General features: G+C 42.9%; 4 protein-coding genes across 5 annotated transcripts; 1 reads left to right on the plus strand and 3 right to left on the minus strand.

Moving 5' to 3' along the window:
- Positions 1-571: 571 nt before the first annotated feature.
- On the minus strand, positions 572-5324 carry LOC147041835 (palmitoyltransferase ZDHHC20-B-like). 2 transcript variants are annotated; one of them, XM_085939558.1, is made up of 13 exons: positions 5185-5324; positions 4745-4771; positions 4367-4461; positions 4154-4274; positions 3996-4065; positions 3863-3895; positions 3657-3777; positions 3150-3288; positions 2938-3064; positions 2765-2854; positions 2583-2689; positions 2450-2497; positions 572-2349 (listed from the first exon to the last, which is right to left on the minus strand). In XM_085939558.1, the coding sequence occupies exons 1-12, from the start codon at positions 5300-5302 to the stop codon at positions 2454-2456; spliced, it is 1092 nt and encodes a 363-aa protein (XP_085795684.1). In that variant the 5' UTR covers positions 5303-5324; the 3' UTR covers positions 572-2349; positions 2450-2453. The 2 variants fall into 2 exon arrangements, 1 of the variants encoding a protein (XP_085795684.1); XR_015069189.1 differs by lacking the exon at positions 572-2349 and having other exon boundaries at positions 2465-2497; positions 2751-2854.
- Positions 5325-5836: 512 nt separating this feature from the next.
- Positions 5837-13698, minus strand: LOC147041836 (E3 ubiquitin-protein ligase MARCHF6-like). The gene is made up of 25 exons (XM_085939568.1): positions 13328-13698; positions 12750-12849; positions 11974-12047; positions 11628-11771; positions 11487-11559; positions 11220-11388; positions 10962-11148; positions 10824-10885; positions 10713-10745; positions 10530-10581; positions 10296-10354; positions 10133-10213; positions 9982-10050; positions 9739-9813; positions 9009-9143; positions 8712-8932; positions 8441-8578; positions 8137-8356; positions 7787-7856; positions 7393-7574; positions 7165-7299; positions 6927-7016; positions 6690-6822; positions 6443-6578; positions 5837-6341 (listed from the first exon to the last, which is right to left on the minus strand). Exons 1-25 carry the CDS (start codon positions 13344-13346, stop codon positions 6254-6256), a joined length of 2745 nt encoding a protein of 914 aa, XP_085795694.1. The 5' UTR covers positions 13347-13698; the 3' UTR covers positions 5837-6253.
- Positions 13699-13994: 296 nt separating this feature from the next.
- cmbl (carboxymethylenebutenolidase homolog (Pseudomonas)) lies at positions 13995-15602 on the plus strand. The gene is made up of 6 exons (XM_085939198.1): positions 13995-14108; positions 14255-14469; positions 14615-14722; positions 14907-15049; positions 15126-15217; positions 15305-15602. The coding sequence occupies exons 2-6, from the start codon at positions 14255-14257 to the stop codon at positions 15482-15484; spliced, it is 738 nt and encodes a 245-aa protein (XP_085795324.1). The 5' UTR covers positions 13995-14108; the 3' UTR covers positions 15485-15602.
- On the minus strand, positions 15599-18800 carry cct5 (chaperonin containing TCP1, subunit 5 (epsilon)). Its single transcript, XM_085939197.1, has 11 exons — positions 18474-18800; positions 18023-18083; positions 17747-17911; positions 17389-17587; positions 17097-17289; positions 16874-17023; positions 16679-16798; positions 16412-16597; positions 16201-16338; positions 15948-16128; positions 15599-15865 (listed from the first exon to the last, which is right to left on the minus strand). Exons 1-11 carry the CDS (start codon positions 18576-18578, stop codon positions 15738-15740), a joined length of 1626 nt encoding a protein of 541 aa, XP_085795323.1. The 5' UTR covers positions 18579-18800; the 3' UTR covers positions 15599-15737.
- Between the last annotated feature and the right edge of the window lie 16 nt (positions 18801-18816).

An 18816-nucleotide genomic window follows, 5' to 3' on the forward strand; every position in this document is an offset into this window, starting at 1 on the left:
CATTTAATCGTGGATTTTTGTGTCATCTGTAATGGATGAGCCATCCAAAGTTGTTCAGTGAAAGCAAGGCTGCTTTGGCCTTGTGACGTGTTTGCTTTTCAACACGTTTAAAAAAAAAAACTGACATTGAGGCCATTGCCTTGGGAGCCATGGATTGCATGCTGAACAAGTAAAAAAAAAAAAAAAAGTATTTTAGAATCCCAGCAAATGAGCTACTTTGCAATCTTGCCCTCATATTTGCATGAACTACATCTGGACACATGAAAGAATTTTGGAATCAAGTGCATTGGAGTTGACATGTGATTTGTATTCATTTGACAACCTTCCAGAGGAGTCAAGGGCCCGTGTGTTACAGATAGCCAAAAGTTCAACTCCAAAGCTGGCTTAATTCAAATAGTGTTATCACACACGCTAACCAGACACAACATTAGGTACACTTGTGCACACAACACTCCGTGTGCAGGATACTTTTAGACTGGAGGGACTGAATTGGCATTTGTGGACTTTTGCCTATAATAGGACAAATGCCTGAGAATGTCTCATGGAACTATGCTAAAATGACAAATGGACATTTGTAGGTTTTATGGCTTCATTTATTAGGACACAGCAGAGTAAAGCTGCTTTCAAACATGATTCACCTTCAATTTCAACCACATTGACACAAGGCTCAAATCATATTTTTTTGACAGCGAGGCATCCGTCATGCTGAGGGGCTTTATTCTGGCGTTATTCACACCGGTACAACATATGTAAAAAAAACAGGTTGCTGCACTGAAGCATTTCTCTCAAGACGATAATATTACAAAACAACACAGTGCAAAAATACACACGCACGCGTCCAGGCCCAACAGCCCAGCGAAAAAGATTAGAGAGCATGTATAGAAAATGAAAGATTGATAGGTCCAAATATGATGAATAAATGGTGATATCACTTCTGCTTGTTTGGAGTTGACTGTCAAAGAATTTGGATTAGATGGGCACTTCACTGTGATGAAGCCCATTTGACACTTTGTCACTTGTTTCAACAGGTAAACCAAATGGAGACGTCAACTCTGTCATCAGATAATGTATGTTCTGCTTACATGTAGCACAGCTAGGAGAGAAAACATTGTACAACACCACAGGTCACTCGATACAATATATAAATGGCTGTAAATGTCGTTTGCAGGTGGCTCAACTGTCATGAGAGATGCCATTGGACAGACTAATATTATATAAGTGAGGACCGGGAAAAGTTGCATATGCGGAACAGATTTCCTTGCTTAGTCGTTTGGTCATCCTAAAAATAAAAAATTCTGTACAAAAAAAACAAAACTGCTTAGACGATGATAATCCCTGCGTTGCCAAGGACACAAGACAATCCACAAAACACAAACTTATGCTCGGAACAAGCAACCAAGGCCAAATTTGATGGTCTCGAGTCTTCAAAATTATGATTTTTTTGGTCATGATCCAAAAATAGGACTGTATTTGAGATCATGTTTCCGTGTGCAGCAGGTAAAGCAAGTTTTGTCGCCATCTGCTGGTTAGAATGAGACAACACGGTGTGAAAAGAAAAAGTGCCATGCCTCTTAAAAAGTTGTTTGGCCCACAGAGGTTAAGGTAAAGCTAAGGATGCTGTAAACACTTGTAGTTCAGGAGTCTGAGCTCCTGCTGGTGCAGCCCTTATTTTGGCAATAAATGTTGAATTAGTCGAGCACTGCACACGTAACGAAACGTAAAGGGACGAGCATAAAAACATAAAGACACACGCACAAATCATTCAAGTTGTGATGCTTTGCCAACCTGCAAACGAGCAGCACTGTTTGACGTACACAGCAATAATATGCGCAGTGCAAATGCATCCGTCGTCTTGTGCTCATACAAAAACATCTGGGAGAGCTGTGCTGGGAAATAGTCAATGTCCTTCAAGAATACAGTTCAAAGAAGAAAAACAATAGTCCCGTCAGCGAATTCTTCGTAGAAAACAAAAACGGTAACGATCCAGCTTTTCTCCCTTTTTTTTGACTGCAGCTTTGTGGCTCTTAATATGGATCCAGGTAGCTTTTGGCACAAAATGAAATACAAATTAAAAAAAAAAAAAAAAAAAAAAAAAAAAGCAGCTTGTGATTCCCGCATAGGATTAGATAAGAAACCCCAAAAGTCCGATACAGATACAATGAAATAAATGTGTGTGTGCTGCTGTTGCTGCTGCATGTGAAAAAACACCAACGCCATGGACGCAACTCTGTGCTGTTACAGGCAAAAGGAATGCCTTTCCATCGTTACTCTGAGGTTGCCGTCACCATGGCGATGAGCAAAAGTGTCGCACAGCTTAAGGCATCGGACTGGATGATTGAGGAGTAACTCCTGTGGCGGGGGAATACACAATAGCCAATCAGGTGGATTTCTATCGCTAGCTTCAACTACGTCGCGCAACTGGCCATTATTCATAGACGCAACAAATCACCTGGTTAGGACTCACTCTCCATGGAGATGGTGACGGTGTCATTTGGGGCTGTGAAAGCAAAACAGGAAGACGCATTTGTAAAAACTGCATTACATCCAAGTTATTAGGTGTTTTCCATTCTGGTAAACCTCACCTGACTTGATGGGATTACTAGCCACATGTTGTACCGTGCTGTTAGTGTGCTGCTCGTTGTTCAGGAGGCGGTTGTGCGACTCGCTGAGTGGGCTCACGATCACTTCACTGCAATCAAAATAACAAATAATCATAATCATTAACTTAAAAAAATATATATATATCTCACTTCTGATCGATCACCCTTTATTAGGTTCCGGGTGCGAGATGGCTGTCGGCTGCTCGATGTCGACGTTGACGAGCCGAGTGGGGAACGTCAGACCGTCTCCTTGACTGTGGCAAACGAAAACTAAGTCAGCCCAAGTAACATGCAAGTGGAAATCATTACAGCTTAATATAACAGTAAAGACAAGTACCTGGTGAAGACTGGTAGTAGCCAGTACTTCTTCTGATCTCCAAACACCTGAGCTAAATCTTTCCGGAACCCCAACGAAAAGCCATTCTTGTCGGACCCGGTCCTAAAGACGGGCGCTCTGAACGCCTCTGAGACATAATCAATCAAATCAGGTCACAATGGAAATCATTTCAAGACTCCATTATGACGTAATAGGTGAATTGAAGACTCAACCTATGGTGGAGCGGTTCTTTCCAACGAGCCACAGGTGGTAGCTGAAGAGGGAGAGAATACTGATGCAGAACATGGCCGCCACAAAAAAGAGAAACAAGACATGGAATTTGGCGTGTGAGTGAGTTTCTTGCAGGTCATTCTGTGGAGAGACATGACAAAAGGGAAGCGAGACAAGCATCAATAACCCATCCAAGTGGGGGGGGGGGGGGGGGATTGGCGGTGGGATTGGAGACAGGGAGGGATGGAGACAGCATGCGCTGGCTGGGATGGGCTCGGGTGGCTGTGTTACCTTTGGGCAGTTCTCAGCCGATTTTCTCCGGCAAAGCTTTAGTACGAACAGAAACGAGACTTGTTAGGAAAACCGGGGGGGGGAAGAAGGAGGAAAGGGGTGTGAACACATACAAAAGGTCACAGCGCAAAAGAAGGAAGAGGACACATGGGGATGGAGAAGGGGGGGGACACTCCTTTAAACAGATCAAGACTGCGCCGGAGTGTGTCATTACTCACGGTCCAGAACTTGATGAAATACTGCAGCACGGTGGCTGCGATGAACAAGCAGTAAAGAAGCGAGTAGGCCAAGAAGAGGATGAAGAACTTGTAATTGGAGAAGCCCACACAGTTGTTCACCCTGGAGGAAGACAAAGGACTAAGGTTAGACTGGATCTTATTTACATCGGCACTGTTTCATCAGCTCTGTGGATTGGATCTTGTACCAGGGACAATGGTGGTCCATCTTTAGCACACACCTACAAAAAAAAGATGGAGGCAGATAGAAACATGATTAAAGAGGAAACAGACAAGAAGAAGCAACAAATGTTGTTGCGTTCCAAGTGAATAAAAACATACATGTCGCACGCGGAGCAGTGGTGACAACGGTCGGGCTTGATAACTTGACAACGGTCGCAGTAACGAATTGCTGCAGCAAAAGCGGAATTGGGTCAGAACTGACGTCAGCATTGAATGCGTCATATTGTTGCAGCATCAAAACAAAAGTACAAAAGTACCTCCTGCTCCGGTGCGGGTGTAAAGTGGCAAACTGGCAGCGGCTCGACACAGAATCTCTTGCTGGGATTCTGGCCGCTCCTCCTTCTCGTAGCGCTCCTTCTCCGCCTTGGCCAAGCCAAACTGGAAGGAGTATCAAACAAAAACATGATATTTTAGACGATGGACCCGAGTAGAACCGCGGGGGTCACTCTGAATCTGGATCACACGCTTACCTCTTTGGAAGGGTTGGCGGACTTTGTGAAGATGGTCTTCCAGTATGACCACACAAACATGATGAAGGAGAAATGGAAGAAGATGAGGTATACAACTGAGGGCGGGAAACAAATAGGAAAAATGTTAGCCTTGAGGGAGTGATGGAAAACAAAGCTTTTGGGGTGTTCATGAACCAGTTGTGTTTATTCAGCTGACTTGTCATTCCTTAAACTCCTTTCTATAAACCAACAGTGCCATCTAGAGGATGAAAGAAAAACTGGTTCATGAAGCAAAAATGAAGCTTTATTTTCCCATCACTACTTTGAGAGAAAGGTGAGCTAGCAAATCAATTAGACTTAGGAGACACATCATTAAAAAATAAAAAATAAAAAGCTTACCCTGCTTTCCTATACTAGTGATGGTGACTGTAAGAGACAAACAACGTATTAGTGACACATAATAAAAGAAAAAAAGCAGTTTTTTTGGGGGGCCATTTTTTTTTGCAAGTGCTTGCAATGACAAGGCAACCAAATGAAGCACGTAAAAAAAAGGATGCCGACTTCCCCACTTAGCTTCACCCTAAAACTGTTAGCAAGGCACGGGGAAAGTTTGTCACGGTCCAAAGCATGTTCATCACTTAAATTACACTTCGATTCAACACAATGACAGATGTCGGTCTGTTAATTCGTTGTATCAAGAGAATTTTGCCAGTTTTATTTTTGGGCTGCAGTCCATTTACTTCCTACTGGGCAAAAAAAGCGGCTGTCTGTGTGTCGAGTACAATGGACAGTAAAAAGGCTTAAACGAAGCACAACAGGGCAGCGAGGCTTCTACTCACATATGCAAAGCTCCACCACGTAGGCATAATAGGACCAGCAGACGACCATAGCGATGAAAATCACAGGTATCCATGCTAATCCCCGTTGACAGCATCTCAGTACGTGAGTGGGCGCCATCTTTCTCCCTCTACTGGGGAAAGGGAGCGTCTGCGTGTGACGTCATCGGAGCGAAACCACGCAACCCGGAAATAATTGCTTAGGCGAATGTAAACAAAACCCACAGGGGGGTTAAGTTATACGCGAAGGCGCATTGTGATTAAAATTATTTAGAGAAAAGCTTAAATTAATGCAACTTAAATTATTGCAATAAATATTACAGAACTCTTAATCATGTCATGTAACAGATTTGTACACCGGATTAAAGAGGGTGTCATAATATGTAATCAAAGTCAATGACTCATTTCAAGTTATAATGGTAGAACCTTTGATGACTTATATTGAACTTGGCTGAAATGTAATATTAGCAGAGTTGCTGCCAGGGGAACAATTTGAACTTTGAAACTGTCAATAAGGAAATGATCTCGGTACAGGGGAAATGCACGCCAACACCTACTGTGTATTGATAATTATTCTACCATAAATCAATTGCTGGTTTCAGTTGTCACACCATTCAGCACATGATGTAAAATCAAATTACACTCACATGAAGTCTGTCATGAAAACAACAAGAAATTGCTGGCTTGATTTAATAAATTATACATACACTTTTAAGATGTACAATGGTCATCGCATCATAACATGTCTTCTTTTTTTTTTTTTTTTAAGACAAAATCTGCATTCAAAGTATTTACACATGTACAATTATCAGGCAGCACTTTACAAAGCAAGGAGAGTATGAAAGACAAAAACTCAAATCAAAAAGCTCTCTCTCGCACCCGCTCTGTTGGAGGATATTACTTTGCTGTCCCTTGATTATAATACATGTTTCCCTTCCCAAGTGTAATGGGCATTACAGGGAAATCAGGGGACTGAATAACATCCACGAAATCCACCAAGAGATTTTAAAAGGATTACAGTTCAGTGACTGATCAAACCATGAGGCGGGAAGGGTGTGTATGCAGCAAAAATCTATTCGATGATAGGGTTGGAGGGGGGGACCGAGCTTGCTCTTCCTGCTTTCCTTTCATAGTTGACAAGCCTTTGGCCAACCAGGTACCTGACCCCCAAAAAACAGATATGATTGGATTTACCGTTCAAATTTAGAAACAGGATAATACATAAAACACATGCCTCTTACTACGCTAAAAACATTCTTACTTGTCATTCTTGATGTGCTCATACAGGCGCTTAAACTGTCGAATTTGGAAGGAAAGGATGCCGATAAGTGAGACCACCATCAAGAGGAAGGGGTATATTCTCCTCTGCATTAGAATTTCCATCTCCGGGGTCACCCCTATGGCAAAAAAAATATTTAACATATAACAAAAAAAAAAAGAGTTACAACAAAAAGAGTTTCAAATGAAGAATATGTGGCCAAAAGATTTTAAAGTGTTCGCACACTCACCGACAGCCGGCACCACCCCAGCCGCAATCACGTAGGGCACACACAGAGACAGCAGCAGCACTGAGATGACTGGGGCTGCCAGTTTACGAATAATGAAGTGAAGATCAATGTTGCGAATTCCATTGGCGTACACCTAGGGGGGGAAAAAAAAAAATCAAAATATTGTCAGTAAAGAAAATAAATGAATTGTTGCTAACTAATCATTAAAAAAAAAAAAGATTCTCCAACTGTTTTTACCTGTTCAATAACAGTTTTCAGCCACCAATGAGGACCCATCAAGGTAATTGCTGCAATGATTTTGGCATGAAGCACTCCAAGAGCCCAATCCTGCAGACGAGAAGGCGGGAAAAAACTTGAATGATTCAGAAGATACTCATGATGCTATGCGCCAAAAGATGAAAAAAAACAACAACAACAATGACATCGACAAATCATGTATATACAGTATATCCTTTAATCCTGCAAGGGGAATTACCTGCCAGGGGTAGAAGAGGGGTGTTTGATCCAGAGGTACTCTGAGCGGAGCTACAATGACCAGCTCAAACAGCAGACCCAACAACAGTGGGATGACTCCAGCAACCAGCAGAGCGACAACCAAGGTTTTAAGGATCTACACAAACAGAGCAGTGACAATTGTTTGCTTTTTATTTAAATGGTGAAGCTGCTATGACACTCATCTGTTTGATTCTGGCGTGGCACCCACCATGAACGTCCATTCCTGAACTTTGTGCACAATAACAGTGCGTCCCTGGGGCATCCAAGCCAGCAGTACAGTGACTCCACGGATGGACAACCAGCATACATACAGGCCGCAAGCTGCAGTGTACAGCTCGTGAATTTTGGAGCTTCCAGTCCAGAAGGACATCAGCCAGCGTCCAGTGAACACTGGGGGAGAAAATAAAAATGAATATCTCTTCATTATATAAACTTCAAGGTGGGTCTGGCTGAAGAATTGGCTGGAATGAGCTTGGAGCTAAAGATAGTACTGCACAAACATCAGACAAGTCTTACAAATAGAACGTTCAAATGTGTTTCAGTGGGTACGGATGAGTGAAATAGAAAAAAAAAAAATTTGCTATCTGTGCTATATTGCTCACCTGGTAGTGTCAGGCACACAAGACTAGCCACCAGCAGGGTGATGCACATAAATGCAATCAGTAGCACAATCTAGAGAAAAGATGAACACATTTTGTGGAAATCCATCTCAAGTACAGAGCAACACCACCAACTCAAATCAAACCAAAATAACATCACAAGCTTCTCCATTGGGAGTCACGCCCTTGTAAATTTGAAGGAATCCAATGAGGGAGTTTTCTTGTTCCCAAGCAAAACTTTAGTCGAGTTTCTATTTGACACATGTTCCTTGTTGTCTTAATTATAGGGGCGCAACTCTGGAGCAGCACATTAAAAAAAACAAAAAAAAAACAGAAAAGCGGGATAATCTTACTCTGAATGGGAAGCGGAGAGGTCTGTGGTATGGCTGGAAGCCCACAGGTCCGCCCTGCTGCAAGATGGCCTGGTGGGCTGCATGCAGCCCCTCGCCAACAGCTGGCGGCGGGTTGTTATTATTGTTATGTTGTCCCGGGGGAGGATTGTTGTTGTTGTTGTTCACCGGCTGGTTCGCGTCAACGTCCTCTTGCTCCCCAAGGAGGTACGAGTGGAGATCTCTGCCATGGCACAGATGAACAAAGCAACATTGAAATGAAAAGATGCCGAGTGCAAGGAAGCAGAACACTGGCTTTAGAACTTACAATAAATATCCAGCACTGACTGTCCAGGCCCGAACTAAGCCTTTGAGCCACTGGCGAGTATGTCCTTGCTCCAATAAAGCTGGCAGCACGACCTGAAGTAATAATAGCTCCAAAGACAGCTCGCTGACTGGGGCATCGCTTTGGGGAAATAGGTTGAGAAAAGGTCATGTCAACAGAGTATGGAGGTGCATATGGAAAGCCCAATAGTTGCAGTTCAACATTTGAATTTCAACCTCTGCCATAACACAAAAGGTTGTGGTCGGCTACTTACCTGTAGAGCATGACGTTATATGGCAGGAAGGTGGGCATCAGTAGTTTAATCAACCTGATGGGAAGCCACAGCATTAACAACACAATGGAACCAAACACCACCACCGACAGAATGAAGCGCCGCAGGTGTCTGTAGATGGGGAGATGAATCATCTCCTGCACTGGGTTAAAATCTGGATCGTTGAGGTTTCTCAGAAACCACAGGACCCCAGGTCTCAGCACCTGATGAAGAAATAAATAAACAAATGTTACTCTTTCCCTGGCCAAGGACAACCTGCGGCTTATTAAATGGGCTTACCTCTCTTAAAAGTAGAATGAAAGAAGCAAAGTAAAAGACGTAGACCATCCCAACAAGCCAATGAAGGAACATGGTGGTGCCAGGTGCCGATTTGAAACTCATTTCTCGATCTTTCAGAGAGGCATCAAACATCTCCTGCAAAGGTTGAATAAAAGCTGGTTACCACTGCTGTCTAGATTCAGAAATATTTCAACTCAAGAAGCTAAAATATCTCATTTGGATGTGTCAGTATTTTCTGGCGAATGTGCTGCTCATTTATCTCAAAAAGGAATGCCTATTTTGGACATTGCTGTTCTGCATTGCAAAGGCGAGACACCACGTTCTATTTATGACAAAGTGATGAAGATAAAAGGCATCCGATTCCACACAGCCTTGGCGCATTTGTACCAACGTGAGGAATCAGACATCTATTTTATCACGAGTTCACTTCAGGACACCAATTCCAAATGGGACACGTTTGATTTTTGAGTTTCTCCTTGAGCATACAAAGAGAGCTGGCAAACGACAATGGCTGTTTTTGTCAGGAATAAAAACAAGGTCAATATTTACAATTAGGCTGCCCTTAAAATAAACAAATCCACAAGCCCAACAATAAAAAGTGGCGGTTGGGCTGCAAACTTCCTTCCAGGTTACCACATATTTTTTTCCACACAGCTGAATTGTACAGGAAAAACCAAAAACTTAACACAATGATGAATGAGCCGTACAAAAAAAAAAAAGAAACTCTTACTAGAGAGCAGATGTCAAGCCACCAGCCACATATCAGTGGAAAAACACCAATCTCCACAACAACTAGCAGAGAGACCTAGAACAAACAGTCACGTGTCAATATTGAAATGAAATCAGGATTAGAATAAGAATTATCTGATCATTATGCCAAGAATATTTGTTGTGTAATATCCTGATGTATATTCAAATATTGAGTCACAGTTACGGCATAATAGCAAATGCATACAGTACGCTAACAAGTTACCTTGACAACGATGTAACAGACTCCAAGGAGACGGCGGGAGCGCTGAAACCGGACCAGGGCAGCCAATCCCTACAACATCCTTGTTAAGGACCACCACAATGTCATCAACAAAATCTTTCATATGCATTGTGTATGTGCCGTGGAAGGATACGTGACACAGTATAAGTGTCATGGCCAGCAGGATGTAGCCAACAATGGTTGTGATTAAACCTTCAAAATGGGAAGCTTGAACCTGAAACAAAATAGATAGAAGACAAAAACATGAGCACTCCATTCATAAAGCAAGGTATAATTATTTAAAAGTTGTGTCTTACATATTCCTCGAAACCAAGACCCACAACCGAGAAATGTCCAATGTGGTAGGGACAAAATGCTGTTAGGAGAGAAATGCTAATATTAAAGATAAAGAGTGTCATATTTTGATTACAGTTTAATGGATAACTCAATATTGGCAATAAGGTGCCTTTCAGACTTCCACATCCCCCCCCAAATTTGGGATTCATATTCATTGTATCAAGTTATTAAGTAATATCAACCAGCATACTTACCGAACACCAGGATGAAAAGTGTGTTGAGAGACACCACCCAAAATACATGCTCCTACAAGACAAACATGAAAAAGGAAGGTTCATTCAGGGCAATGTTTTGATTGTTTTCATAAATTAATCATTTGTCCCAGCCTATGTGGTGGGCTCTTACAGTTGCTAGTCGGGAATAGGAATAAAACTTACAAGAAAAACCAGCGATCCATCCAAGCCGAGCATCTGAAAAAAAGAACAGAATCTGAGTGCCCTTGAATGAAGACAATTTAGTCAAATGTGCAGTTTATATACTGCATTTACCCTTTCCCAGGTGAGTTCCTCAGCCGCTCTGTCCCACTCCAAAGCGTTCCAGTTCATGTCATCTGCAGGATATATTTCAATATTTAGTATCATGGACTGAAAACTCAAACGGGTCAGGAAATAAACTCGCGCTCTGACCTTGCGCGCCATTATTTGGGTCGGCATCTTCAGCAGCCACTCCTTCCTCTTCCTCCAGCTCGGGGTCATCACCCTGCTCTGGCGGATCAGGGGGCTCGGGCTCGGCATCATTCTGGGCTGGCGGCTCGGCAGGGGCTGCTTGGTCGGCAGGGGGTTCATCTGCTGCTCCAGGGCCTGCTGCTTGCGCCTTCAGGGACAATCAATATGGATACAAAAATAAATAGCAATCCCAATTGAAAGACCAGTTAAGAAAGGCACCTCGTTGGCTTGTCCGGCCGCATTGGGTGGCGGAGGCTGGTGCTGTTCTAACCACTGCGGAGCGCCGCCGTGGACGATCTGCTCTCGGAGCCACACCAGGCTAATAAACGCGCATAGGGTGCAGGTGACCACAAAACACCCCTGCAGACAGTCAGCAAGCAGATTTTCTCTACAGGAGGGGGAAAAAAAGAACCAATTACATACTGGCATGTTTTTTTTCTCTTTAACAAACACAAACAAAACGCTGTGATTATGATTGTCACTCACGTGGAGAGCATGTCCAACGGCAGTGTCAGAAGGGAGCTCACGGAGCCGGTAAAAAGACACTTGTAGATGCGACCTGAAACAATCGGGAAAAGATTAACATGGCACGTGGTCATGTGGATGCATATTGGACACTAAACTCACATGCAGTGAGAGGAACCACGCCAAGCCAAGCGAATGCCACCAGTGTGTAATGGAACCAGTAGCGAATGGCTGTGCCCACGCTAGTCAGCAGGCCGGCACAAATGTCCTGAATGGGCAGACGTGACGGCATGTCTGGGGAGTAGACTGGAAAAAAAAAAAAGGTACACAACTAGCATTACAATTTGATTTTTATAAACAATCTATTGATGATTCATAAACATTTAGGAATCAAACGAAAACACTTTCAAAGCCACTTCCAACAGTGATAAATAACTCATTCACACATTCTCACATGTGCTGTTTCGCCATAAAAATAGACGAGCTATTATGACCATTAAGCACTTACTTGGTGTGAATGCAAACCTGTGCTTGCATAATTCACAATACTCCTTCCTGCTGTGTTTCAGCCACTGGACCAGACTGAAAAGCAAACATTTTCAAATCAAAAAAATAATATGGATCTACTTTTAGTTGTTCTCGTGGGGTGACTTTTTAAAGTTAAATGCATTCATGGTGGGATTCAATAACTGCCCAGAAACATCCAGGCTTTTTTTCCCTCTATACAGGGCATAGCCACCCCCACACACCCTTTTACCGGTGATGAACAGGACACAATGACAATGCAACACATTATATTTGGTCTGTTGGCAACTCCACACCTCAAGTTTGTAACGTCAAAGGCATCTAACCAGCAGGAGATATAGGGAAAACATATGCTTTGATTATTATTATTTTTTTTTTTATGTTGTCTACGACAAACAATGACAATAAGGGTCTACCGTTTTCCTCCAAGGTATCCCGTAAGTTGGTCTGACATAACAAAATTCAAAGTCCGTTACAAAAGCACAAAATCCTGTTGGAGTTTACACTCCACTGTTGTGGAGTAATCTGACCATAAACCTGATTTGGTCATTACCTAATGGCTTTAATCATCTTGGAGAAACACAAATCCTTAACTAATGGCACTAAAAATAGCCCAAGTGAGATATTATCCAAAACAGTTACCCTCGTCCTAGTCCACACCAATTAACAGTGTCACTCAATTGCATTGTGCCTGTTCTTAATCATTTTTAAAAACTTGATTTGGCATAATCTTGTTGAGTATTGATTATTTTCACTTACCATTCCTGGTGAATGAACTTAATGCTGCCGGTGCATACGCAAGGATGATACAGAGGTTTGTCTGGGGTCCCCTCAGAGCGACAGACACGACAAATATCCGCTAAGAGTGAATACATCACACACACACAAAGGCGAAATAAGAATTGTTACTTTCAATATTAGAGCTCAAAACAATTAATAAGGGGGGAAAAATTATATTGGGGAAAAAAAACTAATTATCTTGTCATCAGTGGGTGTGTCTACTGTCATATTATTGCATAATTTAGATGTGTTTCTAATGAAGTGACCACCACTGAATAGGCTATGGACTGCTGATGACATCACTAACTTCAGATCCGTACTAGATGGTAGTACGTTCTTCATGATTAAAGTCCACTTGTTTCATGCTATCATTTTGTAACATTTAGTCAGTATACTGAATTGCACTCTATATTATATATGGAATATTATGTCGCTCAGGTCGGATGTTAGCACGATAAAGCACGAGCAGGCCAGCTCAGCTTGGTTTCAAAAAATGCGCCTGCGATCACTTTGACCAAATGCTAAATAACGCTTACTAAGTTGAGACAGCCGTTTACCTTCTTCGGTCGTGTCCATGTTGTTTACAAAGCAACAGTCGCTGTTTCTTCCAGGTGTCGCTCGCTCTGCGAACCCATCAACGACAGACGATATAGCTAGCTTAGCTTGCCAAGTTAAGCTAGCGAAACGAGTACAACGTTATGGATCAGAATGCATCGGCAAACAGAAAATGGTTTCTCAACAGTCGAAAAATCCTGGCGCTTGCTTCTTTGCCGTGTCACCAGTTTAAATATCTAAAGAATGTTCGCTAATTTCACGTTTTCCCCCTAGTTATTAAGATAAACACCGCATCCACTATAAGGTTGTACTGACAGTTGATGAAGGCAAAAAGACAAATGGCTAACTGAAGCCTGACGCATGCGCAGTGAACTAGACTAGTTTCTCGCCCCTCGTCTTCTTCTTCTTCAAAACAAGTCACTTCAAAGCAAAATGCTGCTATACCGTCGTCTAGTGTATTGGGGGAGTATAGCTATAACTTGCGTCTTGTCTTTCAGCAGTGATCTATTTGTTAACTAGTTCTATAAATCATAAACTGAATAGATATCATGAAAAAAATACGGCACCACTCTTAAAAATGGAGCATATAAGAATTACCTATCACTAATGTTACATCACTTATGAAGTGCCTTGTTCTGTTGGTTGTGAACAGTATTGGCAAGCTTTTATTTTGAAAGTTCTGACAGAAACAGCGATTGTGTTGAGATCACAAACCAAACTCCTCTGCACGTGACAAGCTGCGAGACTTTCACTTCCTTTGCTTCCAAGTTGGAGAACAGCACGGTACGTCTGAAACATGCCTCATATGATACTTGCAATGACATTTAATGCAAAAGCAACGTGTTCCATTGGCGATTGCATTGTTAAGGTGTCACTGTCTAGCTCACCTGTGCATGCTCACCTGGGTGTTCATATGTGTGTACACACAGATGGCGAACGAAATGAGACCTTGTCCTTGTGATATTGGGGATCGAATGGAATATGGGGGGCTTGGTCAGGAGGTCCAGATCGAACACTTTAAAGCATATTTAGTGAAGCCACCAGAAGCATCTGACAAGGCCATCATTGTCATCCAAGACATATTTGGATGGCAGCTTCCAAACACCAGATACATGGCTGATATGCTTGCTGCCAACGGATACTTGTGTGTTGGATGCATGTTTATTAACTAACTGAATGCACAATTATGCAATGAAAATGTAATAACTGATGGGAGCTTATAACCATTTATTGGAACATTTTAAAATGAAAATATTGGTTTTGTTTAACACCTATAATTTTCTCTGCAGGGCTATCTGCCCAGATTTCTTCCTCGGAAAGGAGCCGTGGAACCCATCACGTGACTGGTCCTCGTTTACAGAATGGAGGGAAGATAAAAAGCCGACCAACATCGATAAGTAAAAACAACGCTCTGCTCTATATTTTAGGTCAGATTAACAAGAGTGTGCAAATTGAGGTTGCTGTCTTCCTCAAGGGCACATCATCAGTCAATATGCAGATTAACATTTCAACGGTCTACTTTAACGATAATGTTTTAAGTTGTACTTAAAAGTCTTGCTATGAGTACAATTTGTCTTTCAGAGAGGTGAATCTACTGCTGAGGTTCTTGAAGGAGCAATATGGCGCCAAACGCATCGGAGCGGTCGGCTTTTGTTGGGGAGGAATTGCCACGCATTATCTGACCTTTCGCAACCCCGAGATTAAAGCCGGAGTGTCGTTTTACGGTGTGTCACGTACACGACTGTGACTTTGAGCATGTTAGCACTAAAGTTTACACAGAATAATAAAGTTTATGTATAGGTATCATCAAACTCGAAAAGGACAGGTATGATCTCAAGAGCCCAACCCTTTTTATCTTTGGGGAGAATGACAATCTCATCCCACTGGATCAAGTAAGTATTGATTTGAATGAGCTATTCTCCTATCTTAATTGATCACGTATATACTAAGACTGCACTACAACCACTTGTGCTCTTCAGGTGAGTGTTCTTGAAGCAAAGCTGAAGGAGAAATGCACAGTGGATTACCAGGTGAAGATCTTCCCTGGGCAGGATCACGGGTTTGCCCACCGAAAGAGAGAAGATATCAGCCCAACAGATGAGCCCAAAATTCTGGAGGCCAGAGCTGATATGATCAATTGGCTGAACAAGTACATTTAAGTCTGCAAAGTGGAAAGTCAAGTATGAGAGGGAGGAGCATTGGTGCCTTCCAGGGTTAATGAAACCTCCTGCATGCAAAATCATGTCATGGAATAAAATATCACAATTTACACATTTTTACAGACCAACATTTTAATGGCAATTTTGATACCAGAATGGCGAATTGTATCAAATGATAAATAGCAGTAAGCAGTGTGGTTTGGATGCAGTGCTATGGAAGTGCTTCCAATCTTAAGAACTACTCATACTGTGTTCAGTCTTCGGTCTCTCCAGGGTTTCGGATGTCGTCGATCTTGAGGATCATCTTGACCACTTGAGTGGCCAGTAAGATCTGCTGTTTTTTGCCAATGAGGGTCTCGATCACATGCTGCTGCTTCATGTCTGCGTTGCAGCAGAAGAAAGACGTTATTAATAACAGTGTGAAGATGAGACGTGTTGCAATTGAGTCCACGTGGCTGCTTACCGTTGGTGTTGTTGTGCAGACAGTCGATGCCCAGGTACGGGTTTTTGTCTCGGACCTGTCTGGCTCTGACCTCGGTCATGGTCTGGATGGGGTTTAGGCCGCTGTTCTCAGCCAAGGCCATTGGGATGACCTCTAAAGCATCTGCAAATGCCCTCATCGCATACTGCTCCAATGATGGGCACTTGAAGTGAGGAAAGACAAAAAGTTAGGATAGATAAAAGTGGATGGATCATTTTCTTTGGCGTGCAACTACCTTGTCAGCAGCCTGGTTGACTGCCAGAGCGCAAGCAATCTCTGAAGCTCCTCCTCCATACACAACGCGGTTGTCTCTGACCAGGTTACGGATGACGCAAAGAGCATCGTGGAGAGCACGCTTGGCCTCGTCGATAATCTAATGAGACGGATGGAGGAGATGATGTCACATTCAAGTCGGAAGTCGTCGCTCTTCAATCGCAGCCGTTTACCATTTTGTTGCCTCCGCGGATGAAAATGGTCACAGCCCGGGTGTTTTTGCATTCCTGGATCACAAGCATGTGATCCTTTGTGGTGCCGAAGGAGATCTCCTTCACCAAGCCTGCGGTTCCGAGCTTCTCTGGAGTCAGCTCGCAGAACCTCGGCACGATGCGGCCGCCGGTGGCGATGGCGATCAACTACAAAGGGAAAAAAAACGGATTATTAAATCCATTGCGAGTATGATGGCAAACAAAAATGTGGGAAATTGCGTCTGTAACCTCAATCTCAGGCCCTCCGACCCAGCGGACAGCAGGTAACTTGCTCTGCAGGAGAAGATGGTTGGCTTCGTCGTCAAAGCCCCACTGGCAGATGGCCAAGTTAGCTCCGACGCTTTTGATCTAAATCAACAAGGAGGTATTTACATTTGGGCTTCGACCGCGCCCAATATCAACAATATCTTCTGGGCAAGTAACCTGTTCGATCATCTCCTCGAACTTCTCCTTTTCATATTTCTGAAGAGCTTTGTAGTCCTCAACAGAGGTGATGTCCAACTTATGCTTGGTCTTGGGCTTTGGGGGCTCAAATGGGCAGGTGAGGATTGCAATTTTAACATCTTTCAGAACCTGAATAGCGATAGTCAAATCAGAATTGGACGCATTGTTTTTACAGTCACACTACCAATTGTGACAGTTGTACCTTTGGCATTTGAGGGTGACTGAACTCTTTGTCGACAATGACGCCTTTGATGAGCTGCGTGTCCTCTAACTTGCCTCCCACCTTACCCTCCATCTTGACAAGCTCAAAGTCAACGTCTTTTCTCTCCATGTCAGCCACGGTGAGAATGGCGTTCACTGCAATCTCTGCCATCTGCCTGTGGCACCGGTTGATGCTGAAATATAAAATTAAAAAAGCTTAGACTAGCACTCCACAAATGATTATTTCATAACTTATAAACATAATTGCTTTGCATGTAGGAGACTCAACTCACACTTTAGATCCCAGTGTGGTCATGGCCGTTTGAATGAGGGGTTCTCTGTTTTTAGGATCGAAGGGGAAGGTTTCTGCAATTTTGTCCAGCTGCTCAATGGCAACACATGCGGCCTGATCATAACCGTCTGAGACCCTAATGGGGTGGATCCCGCGGTCCAGGAGCTGCTCTGCTTGCTCAAGCAGAGCCCCGGCCAGTACTAAGGAGACAAGACCATGTTTACCAGATTCATTTCTTGCAATATTTACCTTTACATTTCCTTCAGAAACATTTTGTTTACATTTACACTCATCTGTACAAAAGATCAACACAGTTTACATTTCCAGTATCACAATGTGACAAGTTTGCTTTCACGTACCAACAACTCCAGTGGTTCCATCACCAATCTCATCATCTTGCGACTTGGACAGCTCCACCATAAGTTTTGCAATCTGATGGTCTACATCCATCATGCTGAGAATAGTGGCTCCATCATTAGTGACAGTCACTTCTCCATCTTTGTCAACCATCATCTTGTCCAGTCCTTGTCACAAAAATATTTTATTAGATTTAATGAGGGGTATTTCAATCGACGGGGTCCCAAAAATCACTGGTTTATTTAAACAATCTACAACATTTAGTTTATTAGACTCACCATTGGGTCCCAATGATGTCTTCAGCGTTGACGCAACTGCCTTGGCTGCCATAATATGAGACTGCAAAGATAACAATTGTTATTGTTTAATTAGACTCAGCAAGTTTGGCAAGGGTTATTCGCAATCTTGAATGGAATTCGGAAATAATGATCATCTTATCAAGACAAGGGCCACAGCCCTATCCAGAAACACCCACCTATCGAACGCCTTGCGCATGCACATGGGCCTCGTGTTAGCATGGTGGCTACAAAAACCGACCTGCTATTTTTTTCCTTAAAAGCGGCCACGTTGTGATCGCGTTAACCTGACGTGAGTTGTTACGATTCCGAGCAATTCGATGATAGCTTCAGAATGTTAAATTGATCTCATGAACATGATCGTGCAAGCAAATCGGTGATATGCTAATAAGCGTGCATGACCAAGCCCCGCTAGCTAGCTAGCTCATTGTACCTTCAGTGCATCAATGCCCGTTAGCCTTGTCTTCGTATCCTGGTCTTTGATGATGATAAATGGCCTTCCATATTCATCGAAGGCAAGCGTGCCCAACGATGACATGTTGATAGGGAATTAGGGTACCAATTTGCCTTGTTACAAATGAAATGGTGAATTTGAGAGATGAAATTCTGGAGTGTGCGGGAATATCGAGCCGCACGGATCTGCCGGTGACTTCTGGAAGACTCCACGGGCGGGAAGGGCGGCACTAAGCAGAAATACTTTACTTTAATAAAAAAATGCATGTAAATTCACACTCTTAGATGAAAAAACTCTACAAATACTGTAGAATATTCAAAAC

Source organism: Syngnathus leptorhynchus, chromosome 19 (genome assembly GCF_054491065.1).
Source record: "Syngnathus leptorhynchus isolate UIUO chromosome 19, UIUO_Slep, whole genome shotgun sequence".
In the NCBI taxonomy this organism is placed as follows: Eukaryota; Metazoa; Chordata; class Actinopteri; order Syngnathiformes; family Syngnathidae; genus Syngnathus; species Syngnathus leptorhynchus.

Coding starts and splice junctions, on each gene's coding strand:
- LOC147041835 (XM_085939558.1), bottom strand. CDS start 5,302: ATGGCGCCCACTCACGTACTGAGATGCTGTCAACGGGGATTAGCATGG. Junction 3,778..3,862: donor ATGGACCACCATTGTCCCTG/GTACAAGATCCA, acceptor GTCTTCCTCCAG/GGTGAACAACTGTGTGGGCT. Junction 2,855..2,937: donor CTACTACCAGTCTTCACCAG/GTACTTGTCTTT, acceptor CGTTTGCCACAG/TCAAGGAGACGGTCTGACGT.
- LOC147041836 (XM_085939568.1), bottom strand. Junction 10,746..10,823: donor AGGAACTCACCTGGGAAAGG/GTAAATGCAGTA, acceptor TCTTTTTTTCAG/ATGCTCGGCTTGGATGGATC. Junction 10,051..10,132: donor TGACACTTATACTGTGTCAC/GTATCCTTCCAC, acceptor AGGATGTTGTAG/GGATTGGCTGCCCTGGTCCG.
- cmbl (XM_085939198.1), top strand. CDS start 14,255: ATGGCGAACGAAATGAGACCTTGTCCTTGTGATATTGGGGATCGAATG. Junction 15,050..15,125: donor AGCCGGAGTGTCGTTTTACG/GTGTGTCACGTA, acceptor GTTTATGTATAG/GTATCATCAAACTCGAAAAG. Junction 15,218..15,304: donor ATCTCATCCCACTGGATCAA/GTAAGTATTGAT, acceptor TGTGCTCTTCAG/GTGAGTGTTCTTGAAGCAAA.
- cct5 (XM_085939197.1), bottom strand. CDS start 18,578: ATGTCATCGTTGGGCACGCTTGCCTTCGATGAATATGGAAGGCCATTT. Junction 16,598..16,678: donor TCGGAGGGCCTGAGATTGAG/GTTACAGACGCA, acceptor TTCCCTTTGTAG/TTGATCGCCATCGCCACCGG. Junction 16,129..16,200: donor TCAACCAGGCTGCTGACAAG/GTAGTTGCACGC, acceptor CCTCACTTCAAG/TGCCCATCATTGGAGCAGTA.